This window comes from Stegostoma tigrinum, chromosome X, assembly GCF_030684315.1.
Source record: "Stegostoma tigrinum isolate sSteTig4 chromosome X, sSteTig4.hap1, whole genome shotgun sequence".
NCBI lineage: Eukaryota > Metazoa > Chordata > Chondrichthyes > Orectolobiformes > Stegostomatidae > Stegostoma > Stegostoma tigrinum.
The window spans coordinates 1,311,513-1,332,733 of NC_081404.1; the positions used below are offsets into that span (position 1 = coordinate 1,311,513).

The window sequence follows — 21,221 nt, forward strand, 5'->3', positions numbered from 1 at the left end:
CCCTTCCCCCACCGCATCCCTAAACCAGCCCAGTTCGTCCCCTCCCCCCACTGCACCACACAACCAGCCCAGCTTTTCCCCTCCACCCACTGCATCCCAAAACCAGTCCAACCTGTCTCTGCCTCCCTAACCTGTTCTTCCTCTCACCCATCCCTTCCTCCCACCCCAAGCCGCACCTCCATTTCCTACCTACTAACCTCATCCCACCTCCTTGACCTGTCCGTCTTCCCTGGACTGACCTATCCCCTCCCTACTTCCCCACCTATACTGTCCTCTCCACCTATCTTCTTTTCTCTCCATCTTCGGTCCACCTCCCCCTCTCTCCCTATTTATTCCAGTTCCCTCCCCCCATCCCCCTCTCTGATGAAGGGTCTAGGCCCGAAATGTCAGCTTTTGTGCTCCTGAGATGCTGCTGGGCCTGCTGTGTTCATCCAGCCTCACATTTTATTACCACAAAACAAACAGTTGGGCTTGGAGTCCATAAACCACTGTAATTGGTGATTGCACTGGTCTACTGCGTGCAACACCCTCCACCCCAGCTCCCCAATGGGAAAAGAGAGAGGACTCCTACATAGGGAGCATTGGGGATCTCTATCACCTGGTGGTAAATGGGTATGTCAAGACATATCCCGACAGGACGGTGGTGCTCAGAGATAATGGGAACTGCAGATGCTGGTGAATTCAAGATAATAAAGTGTGAAGCTGGATGAACACAGCAGGCCAAGCAGCATCTCAGGAGCAAAAAGCTGACGTTTCGGCCATCAGAAAAGGTGGTGCTGTCTGCTCCTGCAGGCGCACCTCTGGCCAGGCGGTGGTGCTGTCTGCTGCTTCTTTGCTCCTATCTTCTCTCAGTGAATTTGTGGTTGAAAATGGCGGTGCGGAAGAAGGACGGAGGCCCGAATGTGAAATATTTCGAGGCCTCAGATACGGTGTCGCAGTTTGATAATGTGCGCCTGTGGCTAGGGAAGAATTATAAAAAGGTGAGAGATGCCAGTGGAGTGGATCGGAAAGGGTGAGGATGCAATTGTTTGTTGGGCCCTGGACTGTATCCTGATGGCGGGTGGAAGTTCGGCTTTCCCTGTCCTTGACATCGGCCTCGGAGCTTCCTGTCGGGTTGCCCAGCCGATGGTCGTAAGTCTCCGTCTGCGGAACGGAGAAAGTCGGAAGTGGAGGACGCCGAATTGCAGGCAGCCCGGTCTGCTTCCATTCCTCGCCTCATGCTCAGAAACTCCAGATCAATTCTCCTTCCCATCTCTCCCTATAACTACTTAAAAGCTGCTTTCGTCATTTCAAAAATATCTGCCCCGTCTGAAACCTTTCCCTCTCAAAAAATTCAATCCTACTTCAAAACCAACTTCGCCTTAAATCTTCAACGACACTTTAAAATGTCCAATCCCCTTAAAAAAACCTTCATCCCGAAGACGCCTCCTGCTCCCTTAAATTAATCCCCTTTGAAGCTTTCTAAAAATCCCTTCTTCCATGAAATCCCCAATTCCCCCGCCGTAAGCCTCCTCCCCTTGCGAACACCTTTTACCACCCCATGAACTCGCTATCTCCATAAACGCCCTTCACTCCCTCACTTCACCACACCCCATTCCTTTAAAAAGCTTCGTTCTCCTTCAAACCTCAATTCCCCCTTTTTAAAAAAAACGTTTCTTCCTAGAACCCCCTTCCATTCCCAAAACCCCAAGAAGTCCCTTTTTCTTAAAAAAACAATCTCCCGCTTTAAAAAGTAGCTTGCCCCTTGAAACCAATCCCTATTTAAAACCAAGTCTCACTTAAAATCCCGGCCGCTGAGAAATGCAGTCTTTCTTACGACACAAAAGCTCCTTTACTACATAAATCAAATCCTCCTGAACACGTTCCCCTCCGCCATTTAAAAGCTAGTTGAGATGCTTGAAAACCAAAATCTTCCCCTCACTCCCCTGCGTCAACACTTCTGGCTGAAGGTTTTTGTAAATGCTTCTGCCTTATCCTTTGCACTGATGTACTGGGCTCCACCATCGTTGAGAATGAGCATGTTTGTGGTGATGCCTCCTTCAGTGAATAGTTTAATTGTCCAATACAATGAATGCTTACATGTGGTAGGACTGCAGATCTGGATCTGATCTGTTGGTTGTGGAATCATGGATAGATATGTCTGCAACAGGCAGGTCGGTGAGGATGAGGTCAAGAATGGTTTTCCCTCGTCAGTTCCCTCACCACCTGACGTAGACCCAGTCTAGCAGCCATGTCCTTTAGGGCTTGATCAATCTTAGTTGTGGACATTAAAATCCCTCATCCAAAGTACATTCTGCGCACTTGCTGCTCTCAGCTTTTCTCCATACGATGTTGAACTGCACTGATTCATCAGTGGATAGAAGATGCTGTCTGGTAATCAGTTTCAGGTTTTAATTGCCCATTTTTGACATGATGCCGTAAGACTTCATGAGGGCAACTCCCTTCCGACTGCCACTGTGCAGCCACCTCTGCTGGGTCTGTTGTGCTTGTGGGACAGGACATATCCAGGGATGGTAATGGTGGTGACTGGGAATTTTTCTGTCAGGTATGATTCCATGAGTATGACTATGTCAGGCTGTTGTTTGACTGGTCTATGAGATAACTGTCCCAATCTTGGCACTGGCCCCCAGATGTTAGTAAGGAGGACTTTTGTCTGGCTAACAGGGCTGTTTTTTTCCATTGCAATTTCAGGTGCCTAGGTCAGTGCCAAGTGGTCTGTCTGTTTTCATTCCTTTATTTTGCTTTCTTGTGGTTGATACAAATGAGTATCTTGCTAATCCATTTTAGAGGGCACCAAAGTGTCAGCCACGTTGCTGTGGGCCTGGAGTCACGTGTAGACTTCCTTCCCTAAAGGATATTAGTGAACCAGATCGGTTTATCTGACAATCAATAATATTTTCATGGCTATCATTAGATTCTTAATTCCAGACTTTTATTGAACTTAAATTCTACTGTCTCCCATGGCCAGGTTCAAACCAGGATACCTAGATCATAAAGACAGATTGCTAGAAAATCTCAGCAGGTCCAGCAGCATCTGTGGAGAGAAAGCAGAGTTAACGTTTAGAGTCCAGAGACCTTTGTTCAGTTCTGAGTTTTTCCTTGCCATGTCTGGTTTTGGTTTCTGATTTCTAGCATCTGCAGTTCTTTGTTTTGTCTTACCCAGAACATTTTCTGGATCTCTGAATCAATAGTCTCGCAACATCCCTAGTCCATTGACTGCCCTAATAAGCTTAAAAAAGGCCTTTGGATTTTCATTAATGTTACCCATCAAAGTTTTTTCATGTCCTCCCTTCATACTCAATTTCATTCATAAGCAGAGATAATGGGAACTGCAGATGCTGAAGAATCCAAGATAACAAAGTGTGAAGCTGGATGAACACAGCAGGCCAAGCAGCATCTCAGGAGCAAAAAGCTGACGTTTCGAGTCTAGACCTTCATCAGAGATGAAGGGTCTAGGCCGGAAATGTCAGCTTTTGTGCTCTTGAGATGCTGCTTGGCCTACTGTGTTCATCCAGCTTCACACTTGGTTTTCTTTGTTCATAAGCAACCCCCAGCACTTCCTATGTTCCTCTAAGGTATCTACAGTTTTGAGCCTTTGGTGTCTCCTATTATCTTCCTTTTTGCCCCTTATCCAATCCTGCATTTCCCTTGACATCTTGGTATGTTGGTTCCACCTTTCCCTTTAGAGGAACATGTTGGCCCAGCACTCTCTCTATTGTCCTTTTGAATGTCTCCCACTGCTCTGGTGTGGCTTTTCCTGCAAGTTGCTGCTCTCAGTTTACCTTGGCCAGATCCTGTCCTATTTTTTAAAAATGGCCAAAGAGCTATAGATGCTGGAAATCAGAAACTAAAACAGAAATTGCTGGAGAAACTTAGCAAGTCTGACTGCATCTGTGGAGAGAAAGCAGAGTTGACATTTCATGTTCAGTGACTGTTCAGAGCAGTTTCTGAAAAGGAAGCTCTCTGGGCTTCATCTCCACGTATCATTTACTCCTCCCCCCACCCCATCCCCAGCATATATACCAATTGAGATGAAATGCAGACTAGGCAACTGCACTGTGGAACACTTGCACTCTGTCCACAAAAACGACCCCGAGCTTTCAGTTGCCTGCCACTTCAACACACCACTGTGTTCCCTGGCCAACATGTTTGTCTCGGGGATAGCAGGAACTGCAGATGCTGGAGAGTCTGAGATAACAAGATGTAGACATGGATGAACATAGCAGGCCAAGCAGCATCAGAGGAGCAGGAAGGCTGACGTTTCAGGCCTCGACCCTTTTTCTGAAATGGGGAGGGGGAAGGGGGTTCTGAAATAAATAGGGAGAGAGGCGGAGGCAGATAGAAGATGGATGGGGGAGAAGATAGGTGGAGAGGAGGCAGACAGGTCACAGAGGCGGGGTTAGAGAAGAGGCTTTGCAATGGGGTTAAAATTGTTACAGAGATAGTAGGAACTGCCGATGCTGGAGAATCTGAGATAACGTGGTGTGAAGCTGGATGAACACAGCAGGCCAAGCAGCATCAGAGGAGCAGGAAAGCTGACATTTCAGGCCAAGACCCTTCTTCAGAAATGGGGGAGAGGAAGGGGGTTCTGAAACAAATAGGGAGAGAGGGCAAGGCTGATAGAAGATGGATAGAGGAGAAGATTTGATGGAGAGGAGACAGACAGGCCAAAGAGGCGGGGTTGGAGCCAGTAGAGGTGAGTTTGGTGCAGAGGTAGGGAGGATGGACGCGTCAAGGGGGCGGGATGAGGTTAGTAGGTAGGAGATGGCGGTGGAGCTTAGAGTGGGAGGAGGGGATAGGTGGGAGGAAGGACAGGTTAGAGAGGCGGGGGTGAGCTGGGCTGGTTTTGCAATGTGGTAGGGGGAACGGGAGATTTTGAAGCTTGTGAAGTCCACATTGATACCATTGGGCTGCGGGGTTCCCAAACAGAATATGAGTTGCTGTTCCCGAAAACTTCAGGTAGCATCGTTGTGGCACTGCAGGAAGCCCAGGATGGACATGTCGTCTGAGGAATGGGAGAGGGAGTTAAAATGGTTCGCGACTGGGAGTTGCAGTTGTTTATTGAGAACGAAGCCTCGGTCTTCTGCAAAGCGGTCCCCAAGCCTCCTCTTGGTTTCCCCAATGTAGAGGAGGCCACAATGGGAACAGCAGATACAGTATATTAGCAGATGTGCAGGTGAACATCTGCTTGATGTGGAAAATCTTCTTGGTGCGTGAGAAGGGGGTGAGGAGAGAGGTGTAGGGGTGGGTGTAGCTCTTCCTGCGGATGCAGGGAAAGGTGCTGGGTATCTGGGGCTGGAGGGCATTGTGGAGTGGACAAGGGAGTTCCAGAGAGAGTGGTCCCTCTGGAAGGCAGGTAAGGGTGGGGAGGGAAAAATGTCTTTGGTATTGGGGTCGGATTGCAGATGATGGAAGTGTCGGAGGATGATGCGCTGGATCCGGGGTTCTGCTCCTCTGATGCTGCTTGGCCTGCTGTGTTCGTCCAGGTCTACACCTTGTTATCTCTGTCTCAACTTGTTGCAGTGCTCCAGCAATGCTTAGTGCAAATTGTAAGAACAGCACCTCATTTTCCACAAGGGAATCCTGCAGCCTTTGGGACTTAATATCAAAGGGCCTGAACGCAGCCTCCCATGCCATTAACCCAATCCCCAAACACCAGACCTTGTCATCACATAGGCTGCTACCACAAACAGCCCATTGACACCTACTAACGATCTCCATTAACAACCATTAATTTTCTCAGACTGACCTTTACCCATTCCTTTGTCCAACTGTTGCTTTCTTTCCATCGGGGCTTTGTCTCTACCAATTATTTACTCTCCTCCCTTACCAAAACCCTGTCTTCACATATACTGACCTTTTCCTAGCAAAATCAGTTCTGAAGAAGGGTCACTGGACCTGAAATGTTATATCTGCTTTCTTTCCACAGATGCTGCCAGACCTGCTGAGTTTTCCCAGCAGTTTGTGTCTTTTTAAAATTAGCCACAATTCAGAACCTTTATTTCTGGTCCACCTTTGTCCCTGTCCATTATTATTTGAACCTAATGAATTATGGTAATTATCACCAAAATGCACTGACTCTACTGCCACATTGACTGCTTATCACAGTGCTCCTTTACAACAATATTATGAAGAATTATCAAGGAGAAGGTAGGGCCGATCAGGGACAGCGTAGGGAACTTGTGCGTGGAGTCTGAGCAGATAGGGGAAGCCCTAAATGGTGAGAAAATTCACAAATCAGAAGTGCAAAGGGATCTGGGAGTGTTGGTCCAGGATTCTCTAAAGGTTAACTTGCAGGTAGAGTCCGTAATTAAGAAAGCGAATGTAATGTTGTCATTTATCTCAAGTGGGTTGGAATATAAAAGCAGTGATGTGCTTCTGAGGCTTTATGAAGCTCTAGTTAGGCCCCATTTAGAATACGGTGTCAAATTTTGGGCCCCACACCTCAGGAACGACATACTAGCCCTGGAGCGTGTCCAGCGGAGATTCACACGGATGATCCTGGAATGGTAGGTTTAACGTATGAGGAACGGCTAAGGATCCTGGGATTGTACTCATTAGAGTTTAGAAGGTTGAGGGGAGATCTAATAGAAACTTACAAGATAATGTATGGTTTAGAAGGGGTGGGCGCTAGGAAGTTGTTTCCGTTAGGTGGGGAGACTAGGACCCGTGGGCACAGCCTTAAAATTAGAGGGGTAAATTTAAAACTGAAATGAGACGACATTTCTTCAGCCTGAGAGTGGTCGGCGCGTGGAATTCATTGCCATGGAGTGCAGTGGAGGCCGGGACGTTGGATGCCTTCAAGGCAGAGATCGACAAATTCTTGATCTCAGAAGGAATCAAGGGCTACGGGGTGAGTGCAGGGAAGTGGTGTTGAAATGCCCATCAGCCATGATTTAAATGGTGGAGTGGACTTGATGGGCCGAATGCCATTACTTCTGCTCCTATGTCTTATGGTCTTATGGTCTAAATGAGTTCTTTGCTTCGGTTTTCATGAAGGAAAGGGACCTTGTTATGAATGAGAACTTTGAGGAGCAGGAAAACAGGCTTGAACAGATCAAGATTGAGGAAGTTGATGTGCTGGAAATTTTGGTAAGCATAAGATTGATAAGTCCCCAGGGCCAGACCAGATTTATCCTAGGTTGCTCTGGAAAGTGAGAAAGGAGGTTGCTAAGCCGCTGGCAAAGATCAGTGCTTCCTCACTCTCCACGGGAGTCGTACCGGAAGATTGGAGGGAGGCAAATGTTGTTCCTCTTTTCAAAATAGGGAAATCCCTGGAAATTACAGACCTGTCAGTCTTATGTCTGTGGTCAGCAAGGTTTTGGAAAGAATTCTAAGGGATTGGATTTATGACTATTTGGAAAAGCATAGTGTGATTAAAGGGAGTCAGCATGGCTTTGGTGCGTGGGAAGGGGGTGAGGAGAGAGGTGTAGGGGTGGGTGTAGCACTTCCTGCGGATGCAGGGAAAAGTGAGGGGCAGGTCATGCCTTACAAATCTTATTGAGTTCTTTGAGGAAATCACGAGACAGGTTGATGAGGGTCGAGCAGTGGATGTGGTGTACATGGACTTCAGCAAGGCATTTGATAAGGTTCCCCTCGGCAGGCTCATTCATAAAGTCAGGAGGTATGGGATTTGGCTTTCTGGAATCAGAATTGGTTGGCTGACATGAGGAGGAGAGTGGTTGTAGATGGTAAGTATTCTACCTGGAGGTCATGCTGAGTGGTGTCCTGCAGGGCTCTGTTCTTGGGCCTCTGCTCTTTGTTGTTTTTATAAATAACTTGGATGAGGAGGTTGAGGGGTGGGTTAGTATGTTTGCTGATGACACAAAGGTTGGAGATGCCGCTGATAGTATCGAGGGCTATTGCAGGCTTCGGCGAGACATTGACAGTGTGCAGAGCTGGGCTGAGAAATGGCAGATGGAATTTCAACCCCAAAGCCTGTTCACCATTGACAAGGCATGAGTAAGGAATGTGATGGAATACTCGCCATTTGCCTGGATGAGTGCAGCCCCAACAACACTCAAGAACCTTGAGACTAATTGGACAATCTAGTTGATTGGCATACATCCACAAGCATCCACTCTCTGTGCCATAGACACTCAGTAGCAGCAGCATGTACTGTCTACAAGATCCTTAAACAGCACCTTCCAAACCCACCACCACTTCAATCTTGAAGGACAAGGGCAGCAAATAAATGGGAATGCCATCACCTTCAAGTTCCACCAAGGCACTCCATCCTGACTGCTGCTGGGTCAAAATCCTGGAATTCCCTCCCTAATAGCCCACAATGCCCATGTCCCAGAAACAAGGGGTAGGGGGCTAGGACACGGGAGAATTTAAGCCCTAAAATTATTGAACTCAATTGAGCCCAGAGGACTGCAGGGTCCCCAAGCAGAAAATGAGGGTTTTTTTTAAGAATTTATAGAATCCCTACGGTGTGGAAACAGGCCCTTCAGCCCAACAAGTCCACACTGACCCTTGGAGCATCCCACCCAGACCCATCCCTTTATAACCCACCTAATCCACACATCCCTGAACACTATGGGCAATTTAGAAAATAGAACATAGAAAAGTACAGCACAGTACAGGCTGTTCGGCCTAACCCACATTCCCCTCAATTCACCGCCGTCCATGTGCATGTCCAGCAGTCGACATTTAGCCAAGCCAATCCACCTAACGTGTACATCTTTGGACTGTGGGAGGAAACCCGCTCAGACACAGGGAGAATATGCAAACTCTAAACAGGCAATTGGCGAGAGTGGAATTGAACCCTGGTCCCCAGCGCTGTGAGGCAGCAGTACTAACCATTGAGCCACCATGCTGCTCCTGGAAGAAGTTGGAAGAAACGTGCTGTTCTTACAGCTTGCACCGAGTTTCGCTGAAACACTGCAGCAAGCCAGAGACAAAGATGTCAGCCATGGAACAGCGTGGTGCATTAAAGTGGCTTGAGGGTGAGGGCAGAGATTCCAAAGATGGATCGGCCCTGGTGGAGGCTTTGGACAGGGTGCAAAGTAGGTTTATCAGGATGCTACCTGGACTGGAGGGCTTGTCTTAGACGGAGAGGTTGACTGAGCTCGGACCTTTCTCTCTGGAGAGAAGGAGGAAGAGAGGTGACCTGATCGAGGTGTACAAGGTAATGAGAGGCATGGATAGAGTCGATAGCCAGAGACTTTTCCCCAGGGCAGGATTGACTGCCACGAGGGGTCATAGTTTTAAGGTGTGAGGAGGAAGGTATAGAGGAGACATCAGAGGGAGGCTCTTCACCCAGAGAGTTGTGAGCGCATGGAATACTTTGCCAGTGGAAGTCGTGGAAGCAGAGCCATTAGTGACATTTCTTCAGTCCGCCTCCCCCTCTCTCCCTATTTATTCCAGTTCCCTCTCCCCGTCCCCCTCTCTGATGAAGGGTCCAGGCCCGAAACGTCAGCTTTTGTGCTCCTGAGATGCTGCTTGGCCTGCTGTGTTCATCCAGCCTCACATTTTATTATCTTGGAATTCTCCAGCATCTGCAGTTCCCATTATCTCTGATACTATTTTAACCCCACTGCGAAGCCTCTTCCAGGGATGCCTAACCTGAAGAAGTTACCCTCCTCCCTCCGGACCAACCTCAGGGAATCTCTCTCCCATTGCAACTCTCTTGTAATCTCTTCGGCCTTGAAACTGCTCGACCATGTCCTGAAGCAAACCAGGTACCACAGCCACATCACCTTCCTCAGCACCTGCCTACGGAACCAGATCGTCCCCAAGGGACTACAGTCCACATTTCAGCCTTCCCAATTTGGCCCCAACCGTGACCACCTCTACACCCAGAAGATTCAGACCCTTCAGAAGCGTTTCTCCCTGCGAGTCCTGAAACAGACACTTGCAGCCATGCGCCGGCACCTCCACACACTGCAATCCAGCCTGCCCCAGCTCAGAGCCTCCCCATCATCTTTCTCCCAGCCTTTTGTCCTTCCAGAATGTCTCATCCTTTTCCCAACACCAGTGTGTGAGCCACACATTCATCTCTCTAACCTTATTTACCCAGTGACCATTTGCATGTGGCTCAGATAATAATCTGGAAGGTCTGCTTTTTAATTTCGTACCTAGTTCCATATACACACCACCCCCCACCGCGGCAAGTTGCTCTTCAGCCTTGAACAGATATTCCATTCTTGGCACCTGCCACAGAACACAGCCCTCTGGATTCTCAGTCTAGGTTTCAGAGAAAAGTGTCAATCCCCCAGACTGTCCTCTGCTTTTAACTCGCTCCCATCACCTACCCCAGTATACCATTCTACTCATTTTCATTGCACCTCTCTCTCCCTTCCCATCCATACGAGCTGCAAGAAGCTCAAATCTTTTGGGCTCCTCGAACCCCTTAACTAAAACTAAGAGCTGTGGATGATGGACTTCTGAAACAAACAAATTGCTGGAGAAACCTAGGAGGTCTGGCAGCTTTTGAGGAGAGAAGCAGAGTTAACATTTCAGATCCAGTGATCCTCCTTCAGAACTTCTATAATACCCTCTCCTGCCTCGCTTCTAATTGTATTCTTATTGTCCATAGCACTGACCAAATCAGGTGATAGTAACCCAAGACATGTGACTGCCTTCTGGAACATAGTGTAATGGTAACTTTGTTCTAACCTGATGCCTGCAGCTCACTGTCCAAGCTCAAAGACACTTCCTACAGTTACGACTGCAGTCGCATTCATGAGCTCCAGTATGGTGCAGTCTTGACACATCATCTGTTCTGTTATCTTTATTGTGATAATTTTAACGTGCTTTTAGTAATTTGTAGTTATATAATATAGTCCTCACCTGAGAAACCTAACTGCCCAGACCCATCGTTTCAGCCTGTTCTTGCCCCATGGAACTTCTTTATTCCTATCGTAACTCCACCACCACCCCTACGCACGCACATGCACACACGCACACCCCCCAGCCACTATTCAGTTTCTTCCCACTTACGCTTGTGATTATTCTCATGCTTTACGTTGGTTCCACAATTTCCAGCTTTCTGGTCCGAGCTGACTCCTTTTCACCATGGATATGAAATTCCTCTACACATCCATTGCCCATCTCTTTTTTGAGAAGAGGCCTGAACAGTGTCCATCTACTACTACTCTCCTTTGCCAGGCTGAGCTCGGTCCCCCTTTGAACAACTCTTAACTCGTCTCGTTTTCTCCAAGTCAGAGCTGTGGCCATGGGTAACTACATGGGTCCCATCTATGCTTGTCTCTGTGGAGCATGTGGAATGTTCCTTGTTCCAGTCCTACATGGTCCTGCACCCACAATTCTTTCTCCAGTACATGAATAATGATTCTGTTCCCTGCTGTTGTGTGGAATAGGAAAATTAACTCTGTTTTGCTTCCTTCACCTACTCCACTTCTGACTGTTCCTTCCTTGACTTCGCTGTTTCCAATTTTTGAGGATAAGCTACCCACCGATATCCACTACAAACCCATCAGCTGCCTCAGTTACCTTAAATATCCATCTTTATATCCTGCTTCCTGCAAGAATTCTATACCATTCTGCTAGTTTTTCAAGACCAAACGCCAACTAGGTGACCATTATGCAGGAAATCTCTGCTGTGTCCATAAGAAAGACACTGACTTTCCAGCTGTTTGGCATTTCAATAAACCACCCTGCTCTTAGGCTAACATATCTGTCCTGGGCCTGCAGCAATGTTCCAATGAAGCACAGTGCAACCTTGAGAAACAACACCTCATTTTTCCCTTAAGTACTTCACAACTTCAGTCTCAACATTGAATTCCGTAACTTCAGGAACTGACTGCATTATGTCTGTTCTCCGTTTTTCTTACACTCTCTCCCTCCTGCCACAGCTGTGTCTTGTTACTTTTATTTTGCTCTTATTAGAGAGCTCCCATTCTTTCTCTTTTGCCCCTCAACTCATATCCATTTTACTCTTTCAACACAATCAGCACCCCTTTGTCTTTTAAATTGGGCCTCTACACAAGGCCTCTGTCAAAAGTATTTTCCAACATCTTTCAGTTCTGAAGAAGATTCATACTGGACTTGAAGCATTAGTTTTTCTCTTCACAGATGATACCAGACCAAACAGATAATGGGAACTGCAGATGCTGGAGTATCCAAGATGACAAAGTGTTGAGCTGGATGAACGCAGCAGGCCCAGCAGCATCTCAGGAGCACAAAAGCTTTTGTGCTCCTAAGATGTTGATTGCCCTGCTGTGTTCATCCAGCTCCACACTATGCTACCAGACCTGCTGAGTTTCTCCAGCAATCCCTCTCAACTCCTAGCTTCTCACTCAGTGCAGACAAGCAATGCTGACCAATTCCTGAATGAAAACAAAATACTATGGATGCTAGAAATCTGAAACAAACACTGGGGACAATGATTAAATTCTAAACTGACAATGGGGAGTTTTCCAATGATGAATTTAGGGGGGTGTGTGTGTGTGTGTGTGGGAGAGAGAGAGAAACCGAGAAACCATGAACGTAGTGGTTACAGACAGTAGAAAGCCCCTTTAATAATCTGTATGTGAAAGAAAGCATGTGGTAATAGGTGAGATGCTGTATAAAATCCAAGCGAACCAACCAGGTTGTTTCAGAATCCTGGAATTCCCTCCCTCGGTATTGTGGGCCTACTGACACCAGTTGGACTGCAGCAGTTCAAGAAGGTAGCTCACCACTACTACCTCAAGGGCAACTAGGGACGGGCAATAAATTCTGGCACCCAACGATGCCCCCATGCTGTAAGTGAATAAAACAAATACAAAAACTGCATTGCTACAGGGTGAAATCTATGAAAAGGAAGTATTTTTGAAACAACATAAAGAAGCAGGTGGTATAGAAGGAAATTAAACAAATACATGCATAGGTTAAATGGTGCAATGAGGGAATGGTATTTTTTGGTTAGGCCCATCTTGCTCAAAATAGGTTGACTTTGGCTTAAAGCAGACCAGCAATGTTCTATCAGTATTACGGAAATGGGCAGGCATGTTGATGATTATCTATGGGGAGGTTTAATGGGATTTCAGTGATGTGTGGTACATAAAATAAGAAGGGAATTTAAGATTAGAAGTCAAGTTTTGTGGGCTTTTAAACGTAGAGTTAGACATAAAGTAGAATAAGTCAGGAGTGACTCTGGATCAATAGTTTACTTAGAAAGTGTTAATTGGTCCTGATAAATTGGGTCAGGTCCCCATAAAAAAATGATTTTGCGTCCAAAGATGGAACAGACAAGAAGTTTGATTGGACAGTTAAACTGGATGTGCGGTCAAATTCGACCTAGTGCCAGTTATGATGGATTGGAACTGAGTGCTGTGATGAAATGTGCTACCGTTGAGGAAGTCTTGAGGGAGAGTGAATAAAACATTAAAGAAATTAAATTCAGAAAAATGCAGACTCCAGTCTTCAGCCTTGGGTGACCCAGAAGATATGAAGCTTGCCCTTTGTAGCAGTCCTTCACGTGCCAATCTTCTAAACGGCTTTTTGATGTAAATTCAGCAAAGGGTGTTGCTGAGGAAGCAATGAGGATTGACCTTGCTAGTAGGAAGTAAATGTGAGAAAGATGTCCAAAATAAAGTGGATTGACACAAAACACCAGTTGTCAGCCTGATTCAAAAGATAAAGGTCCTTGCTCCAGTAATTTCTTGGAGACCCTTGAAGAGGGATGCCTACTGATATGAGCAGTAATAAAAATAAACAACTTTTGGCGTTGTTTTATGATTAAACATCCAAATTTTTTACTTCAAACATTAAAAAAGCGAATATGCAAGGTTGATTGTATTATATGGAATATTAAAACAAAGTTGATTGTATTATAATACAAAGTGGAGAATATGCTAGCAATTCTTCTAGTTTACTTTTGATTAGTTTTGTTCAAAGATTGTTGTGTCAGTCTTCAGAAGTTTTATTTACAGTCAGTTCTGATATAACGCATGTTTTTTTCAACATGAATTGGCTTTAACTTGATTGAAGAATTTTGACTGCTATTTTCCGGCCCTCATTGTAAAGCAATTCCAACCCCATTAGTTTAAATGGCACAGCTATTGCACGGTTTTCTTAACACAAGAACGGAATTATCATGTTATATCAGAACCGACTGTAATTTAAGATGGGGAAATCTGTTAATACAGCAATTTAAATCGGTGATTGGGATTATAGATTAATTGCCTGGATACATAAGGGGCAGGGGTAACAGTTGGGGCTGGTACATGAAGGAACTGTAACACCTTTAGTTTCTTTCTTACCATCTGGCTTCACATAGTAACTTGTTGAAACAATAATTTTTAGTTAATTTCTAAATGTAAATTTAGACTTGAGGGAGAAATCAAGATTCCTTTACTCACCCAGCTCCCGCCTTCTCACTGTTTTACACTCAAGCAGAACTCAGTACAGACAAACAGTATTGAGAAATGCCTGTGTATGAGAGGGGCAAAACAAAGGGAATTGATTATTTCGTGAGAGTTGGGCATTTATTCTAAAATACCATGTAGAAGTGAACCAGCTTGGTAGCAGAAGTGGATTTGCCCTCAGAATGTCTTTGCAGATGGGACTTTACTCTGAATTTTGAAGAGTGACTGAATGATATAGATATTAGAATGGACTCACACACGGCAGGAAAAACAATCCTGGCAGTCGTTTTAGCTCACAAACAAAAACAGAAATTGCTGGAAAGGCTCAGCAGGTCTGGCAACATCTGTGATGAAAAACTCGCGAGTTAGCGTTTAGAGTCCAGTGACCCTTCCTCAGAACTGATGGTAGCTGGGAAAATATCAGTTTATATGCAGAAAATAGGGAGAGTAAAGGGTAGGGAGTAAACAATAGGATGGAGACTGAAAAGAGAGAAGAGCATTGGATAGACAAAAGAGTTGATAACGATCTGGCTAGGAGTGTGAGTAGTTGTTAATAGGGACTGTTAGTGATGAACAATAGGTAAGCTATGTGATAACAAGGGGTGGAGGTCTAGGACGTGGGAGAGTTTAGGCCCTAAAATTAGTGAACTCAGTTTAGAGTCTGGGGGGGGCTGCAGGGTCCCCCAAGTGGAAAATGAGGTGTTGTTCTTCCAGCTTGCGCTGAGCTTCGCTGGAGCACTACAGCAAGCCAAAAACACAGATGCTGGCCAGAGAACAGGGTGGTGTGTTAAAGTGGCTTGAGGGTTGAGGGCGGAGGTGCAGGAGATCGGTCGGACCTGGTTGAGGGCCCTGCCGACAACAGACGGAGACAGAGGAACTGAGAGAATGGGATGGACTCTTTACAGGAAGCAGTATGTGAGAATTTATAGTCCAGGTAGCTGTGGGAGTCAGTGAGTTCATAGTGGATATTAGTGACCAGCCCCAGAAATGGAAGCAGATGTCAAGGAAGGGAAAGGAGGAACCAGAGATAGACCAGCTGAAAGTGAGGGCAGGGTGGAAATTGTAGGCAAAATTGATGAAGTTTCCTAATTCCAGGCGAGAGTGTGTAGCAGCACCGATGATATCATCAGTGTATCAGAGAAAGAATTGTGGATGGGGGTCAGAATAGGACTGGAACAAGGAATGTTCCACATACCTTACGAAGAGACAGGCGTAACTGCAGCCCATGTGGATACTCATGGCCACCCCCTGACCTGAAGAAAATGAGGAGTGAAAAGAGATGTTGAGGGTGAGGAGAAGCTCAGCCAAGCGGAGGAGGGTGGTGGTAGGTGGGGATGGTTCAAGCCTTTGCTCCAGGAAAAAATGGAGAGCCCTGAGACCAGCCTAGTGGGGGAAAGGAATTGCACGTCCATGGTCAAGAGGAGGCAGCTGGAACCTGCAAACTGGAAGTTTTGAAACCAGTGTAAAGCGTCAGAGGAAATACAAATGTCTGTGGGCAGGGACTGGACCAGGGAGAGAAGACTGAGTCAAGGTAGGAAGAGATGAGTTCTGGGGCAGGAGCACGCTGAAATAATGGGTCTGCCCGGACAGTCCTGTTTGTGGGTTTTTGGGAAGAGGTAGAAGCGAGCTGTGCAGGGCTGGGGGACTATCAGTGGTGCTGCTTCCATTCTCTCATAAAACATAGAAAAGTACAGCACAGTACAGGCCCTTCGGCCCACGATGTTGTGCCGTGGAATAATCCTAATCCAAAAATAAAATAACCTAACCTACATTCCCCTCAATTCACTGCCGTCCATGTGCATGTCCAGCAGTCGACATTTAGCCAAGCCAATCCACCTAACGTGTACATCTTTGGACTGTGGGAGGAAACCAAAGGACCCGGAGGAAACCCGCACAGACACGGAGAATATGCAAACTCTAAACAGGCAATTGGCGAGAGTGGAATTGAACCCTGGTCCCCAGCGCTGTGAGGCAGCAGTACTAACCATTGAGCCACCATGCTGCTCCTGGAAGAAGTTGGAAGAAACGTGTTGTTCTTCCAGCTTGCACCACGTTTCTTCCAACTTCTTCCAGGAGCAGCATGATGGCTCAATGGTTAGTACTGCTGCCTCACAGCGCTGGGGACCAGGGTTCAATTCCACTCTCGCCAATTGCCTGTTTAGAGTTTGCATATTCTCCCTGTGTCTGTGTGGGTTTCCTCCGGGTCCTTTGGTTTCCTCCCACAGTCCAAAGATGTACACGTTAGGTGGATTGGCTTGGCTAAATGTCGACTGCTGGACATGCACATGGACGGCAGTGAATTGAGGGGAATGTGGGTTAGGCCGAACAGCCTGTACTGTGCTGTACTTTTCTTTGTTCTATTTTCTAAATTGCCCATAGTGTTCAGGGATGTGTGGATTAGGTGGGTTATAAAGGGATGGGTCTGGGTGGGATGCTCCAAGGGTCAGTGTGGACTTGTTGGGCTGAAGGGCCTGTTTCCACACCGTAGGGATTCTATAAATTCTTTTAAAAAAACCCTCATTTTCTGCTTGGGGACCCTGCAGTCCTCTGGACTCAATTGAGTTCAATAATTTTAGGGCTTAAATTCTCCCATGTCCTAGCCCCCTACCCCTTGTTTCTGGGACATGGGCATTGTGGGCTATTAGGGAGGGAATTCCAGGATTTTGACCCAGCGGCAGTCAGGATGGAGTGCCTTGGTGGAACTTGAAGGTGATGGCATTCCCATTTATTTGCTGCCCTTGTCCTTCAAGATTGAAGTGGTGGTGGGTTTGGAAGGTGCTGTTTAAGGATCTTGTAGATAGTACATGCTGCTGCTACTGAGTGTCTATGGCACAGAGAGTGGATGCTTGTGGATGTATGCCAATCAACTAGATTGTCCAATTAGTCTCAAGGTTCTTGAGTGTTGTTGGGGCTGCACTCATCCAGGCAAATGGCGAGTATTCCATCACATTCCTTACTCATGCCTTGTCAATGGTGAACAGGCTTTGGGGAGTCAGGAGTTGGGTTACTTGCCACAGTATTCCTAACTTCTGATCTGCTCTTGTGACCACTGTGTTTATGTTCAGTTGAGTCCAGTTGAGTTTCTGGTCAATGATAACACCCAGGATGTTGATAGTGGGGGATTCACTGATGATAACACCAAGGGGCGGTGGTTAGATTGTCTCTTATTTGTGATGGTCATAGCCTGGCATTTGTGTGGCACACATGTTACTTGCCACTCGTCAACCTAAGCCTCAATATTGTCCAGGTCTTGTTGCATTGGAACATGGACTGCTTCAGTACCTGAGGAGTCACAAATGGTGCTGAACATTGTGCAGTCATCAGCGAACATCCCCACTTCAGACCTTATTATAGAGGGAAGGTTGTTGATGAAATAGCTGAAGATGATTGGGCCAAGGACACTACCCTGAGGAACTCCTGCAGAGATGTACTGGAGCTGAGATGATTGACCTCTAGCAGGCATAACCATCTTCCTACGTGTCAGGTATGAGTTAAACCACCGTAGTGTTTGACCCGATACCCATTGATTCAAGTTTTGCCAAGGCTCCTTGATGCCACATTTGGTTCAATGCAGCCTTTGAGTCAAGGGCTGTCACTCTTCCCCTCACCTCTGGAATTCAGCTCTTTTGTCCATGTTTGAACCAAGGCTGTAATGAGGTCAGGCGCTGAGTGGCCCTGGTGGAACGCAAACTGGACGTCGCTGAGCAGGTGCAGTTTGATAGCACTGTTGATGATGCCTTCTATCATTTTACTGATGATTGCAAGCAGACTGATCGGGCAGTAATTGCCCAGTTGAGAATTATCTTGTTTTTATGTACAGGACATACTTGGGCAATTTGCCACATTATTGCGTAGATACCAGTGTTGTAACCGTACTGGAACAGCTTGGCTAGGGCAGCAGCACGTTCTGGAGCACAAGTCTTCAGTACTATTACCAGAATGTTGTGAGGGCCCGTAGCCTTTGCTGTATCCTGTGTCTTCAACCGTTCCTTGATATCACATGGGAGTGAATTGAATTGGCTGAAGACTGGTATCTGTAGTGTTGGGGAGCACTGGAGAAGGCAGAGATGGGTCATCTATTTGGAACTTCTGGCTGAAGATTGCTGCGAATGCTTCAGCCGTATCTTTTGCACTGATGAGCTGGGCTGCCCTGTCATTGAGAATGCGAATATTTGTGGATCCTCTTCCTCCAGTGAGTTGTTTAGTTTTGCACCACCATTCACATCTGGACGTGGCAGTACTGCAGAGCTTAGATCTTATCCATTGGTTGTAGGCTCGCTTAGCTCTGTCTGTCACTTGCTGCTTTCATTGTTTGGCGTCCAAATAGTCCTGCTTGGTGGCTTCACAAGGTTGATACCTCATCTTCTGTATGCCTGGTGCTGCTCCTGGAATATCCTGCTGCACTTTCCGTTGAATTTTTATTTGCGTTAGTTCAGATAGAAACCAGAATAGATTGTGAATAACTTGAAATCAGTAATGCTGTTTAGAGTGTTACTTCTTTCCCAGTTAATCATCTAAGATTATCACAGAAAGTCGTTATATCTAAAGAAGAGACAGAGCAGTTGTCAAGCTTTATTGTAAGTTGAACTAGTTATGTACTTCTCAAAGCAAGGTTCTTGTCTAGTTTATGTTGGGCTTAAATACTTAATAAAACTCACTGAATTCAAGAACATTTTAAGTTTTGAAAACAAAACCTGGCGAGCATGTACTTGCTGCCCTGAAAGTGATCCAGGAGAGAAAGAAAATCTCTAAAATTAAATGGATAGAGGTAAGTATCAACTGTTTTTGTACGTGTATTTCTTAGCATGAAACATTGGTCAGGATCTTTATAGGACAGATGTCTTGCAATGTAGTGACTAAGGGGTCAGTGGTGGAGCACTTTGGGGCCAGAAATCATAATTCTATTTGTTTTAAAATAGTTATGGAGAAGGCTAGACCTGATCTAAAAAGTCAAAGTTCAAAAGTAGAATAAGGTCAACTTTGTATTAGGCAAGAATCTTCAAACGTTGCTTGGGAGAGGCTATTCACGGGCAAAGGGATGGTTGGAAAGTGAGAAGCCTTCAAAAATTAGATAACGAGAGTCCATAGGCAGTATGCTCCTACTAATGTAAGGGGCAAGGCTGGTAAGTGCAGGAAATATGGATGACTAGAATAATTGTGGCAGGTATAGGCAGCTGAGACCGAGTGTATCCCTCGAGGGAATATAAGGGCGTATACTCAAACAGCAAACATATGCATAACGGTCAAACGGCCTCCTCATTCAGTTATTCTAACGTACAAACCAGTTCGGTTGGGTAAAAGTTTAGTTTTCTTTAAAACAGACGTGAAAGATGCTTGCACCTGTGGAAGCAGAATGCAGGATTTAATATATTAAATATCTAGTTTAATATATTCATGATTTTGTACAATTACATAAAACAATTTGTATTGATGATTTATGTGAATCTAAACATTAATGTTATTCTGTTTTGCTATACTCGAGAGAGCCAATTGATGACAGATAAAACTGGACCCAATCATTACACCATGTTATAAGCATTTTTTTTAGAGTTATGCAGTACAAACATGCACCTTCAAACCCAACAACTCAAACTTTGCTGTGTCTGTTTATAGGAGAACAACTAAATCTTGTGTTAAAGCCACCACCTTCACACAATGAAACAAATAAATATGTAATTAACAAATTCTGCAAATCTCCATAATCTGAACAAAGCACTAGAGTCATGGAGTTGTACAGCATGGAAACAGATCCTTGATTCCAACTCGTCCATGCCGACCAGATATCCTAAATTAATCTAGTTCCATTTGCCAGCATTTAGTCCAAAGTTTCCTCCACCCTTTCTATTTATGGGGTGATGGTTAGATTTTCTCTTATTGGAGATGGTCATTCCTTAGCATTTGTATGGTATAAATGTTACTCATAATTTTCCTGAGCCTTCTTTCTCTGTCTCATTTAACTTCCAAACCTTTAGCTACCCAAGCGGTTTAGTGTTAGATGTCCTTCCTTTTGCCACATGGGAATGTGTCTACACTTGAACCCTCTCCTCTTTGAAAGCCTCCCATTGTTGAAACCTATTTTAACTGACCACTATTTGATTCCATTCCACCTGGTCCAGATCCCTTTTCAACTTGGCAAAATTAACAGCCTTTAGTGAAGAATTTTTTGCTTCACTATTCCTTGTTCTTTTTTGTAACTATTCCAAAAGTGATATTGTGATCACTGTTTCCTAAACACTCTCCCACTGAAACATACTCAACTTCTTCTGCAGATCCAGATCCAGCAATGCGTCCATCCTCATTGGGCTGGAAACACGTTGAGCAAGAAAAGTCTCCTGAGTGTATTTCAGGAATCCCTCCCCCATTTATAATTTGGACTGTCACTCATCCAGACTCTCTCTCAAAATGATCAAAGCCCCCATTGCAATGTAGATCTTGCACCTTTTAGTAATTTACTTTAAGTTTGCTCTTCTATCTCCTTCCTATTTGGTTGCAGCATAATACCTCTTTTATTGTTCCATCATTCTGCCTAAATAGATTTTCTGCCCTCCATCTCCAGTATTTGAATAATTTGAGACCAATGCTGATACTGCACACTCTGGTGTCCACTCCATTACAAAATTTCCATGTATATTTTCCCAGTGACAAGGCTGTGCATTGGGCAGGAGATTCAGAAAAGCAGCCCTAAAATGTGAATATTTATTAAATCAATATTTTGCTATTACATCAAGTGGACTGTTTCTGAAATGTCTGATGGTGAGCTCTATTTTCTCACAGTACATCCAAGCAGAGCCACCAACGAACAAATCTCTTTCCAGTCTGGTTGTCCAGCTGTTACAGTTCCAGGAGGAGGTGTTTGGAAAACACGTAAGCAATGCACCTCTTACCAAATTGCCAGTAAGTACC

The 21,221-nt window shown here is 45.5% G+C and overlaps 1 protein-coding gene across 7 annotated transcripts in view; it reads left to right on the plus strand.

The window, feature by feature from the left end:
* Positions 1 to 843: 843 nt before the first annotated feature.
* The window catches only part of LOC125448180 (SWI/SNF complex subunit SMARCC2), a 171,329-nt gene continuing 150,951 nt past the window's right edge, over positions 844 to 21,221 (plus strand). For all 7 annotated transcript variants that reach the window (XM_059643444.1, XM_048523272.2, XM_048523275.2 and 4 more), the window contains exons 1-2: positions 844 to 980; positions 21,093 to 21,212. In XM_059643444.1, the coding sequence (XP_059499427.1) occupies positions 870 to 980; positions 21,093 to 21,212 (231 nt within the window). In that variant the 5' untranslated portion in view covers positions 844 to 869. The remainder of the gene's footprint in view (positions 981 to 21,092; positions 21,213 to 21,221) is intronic.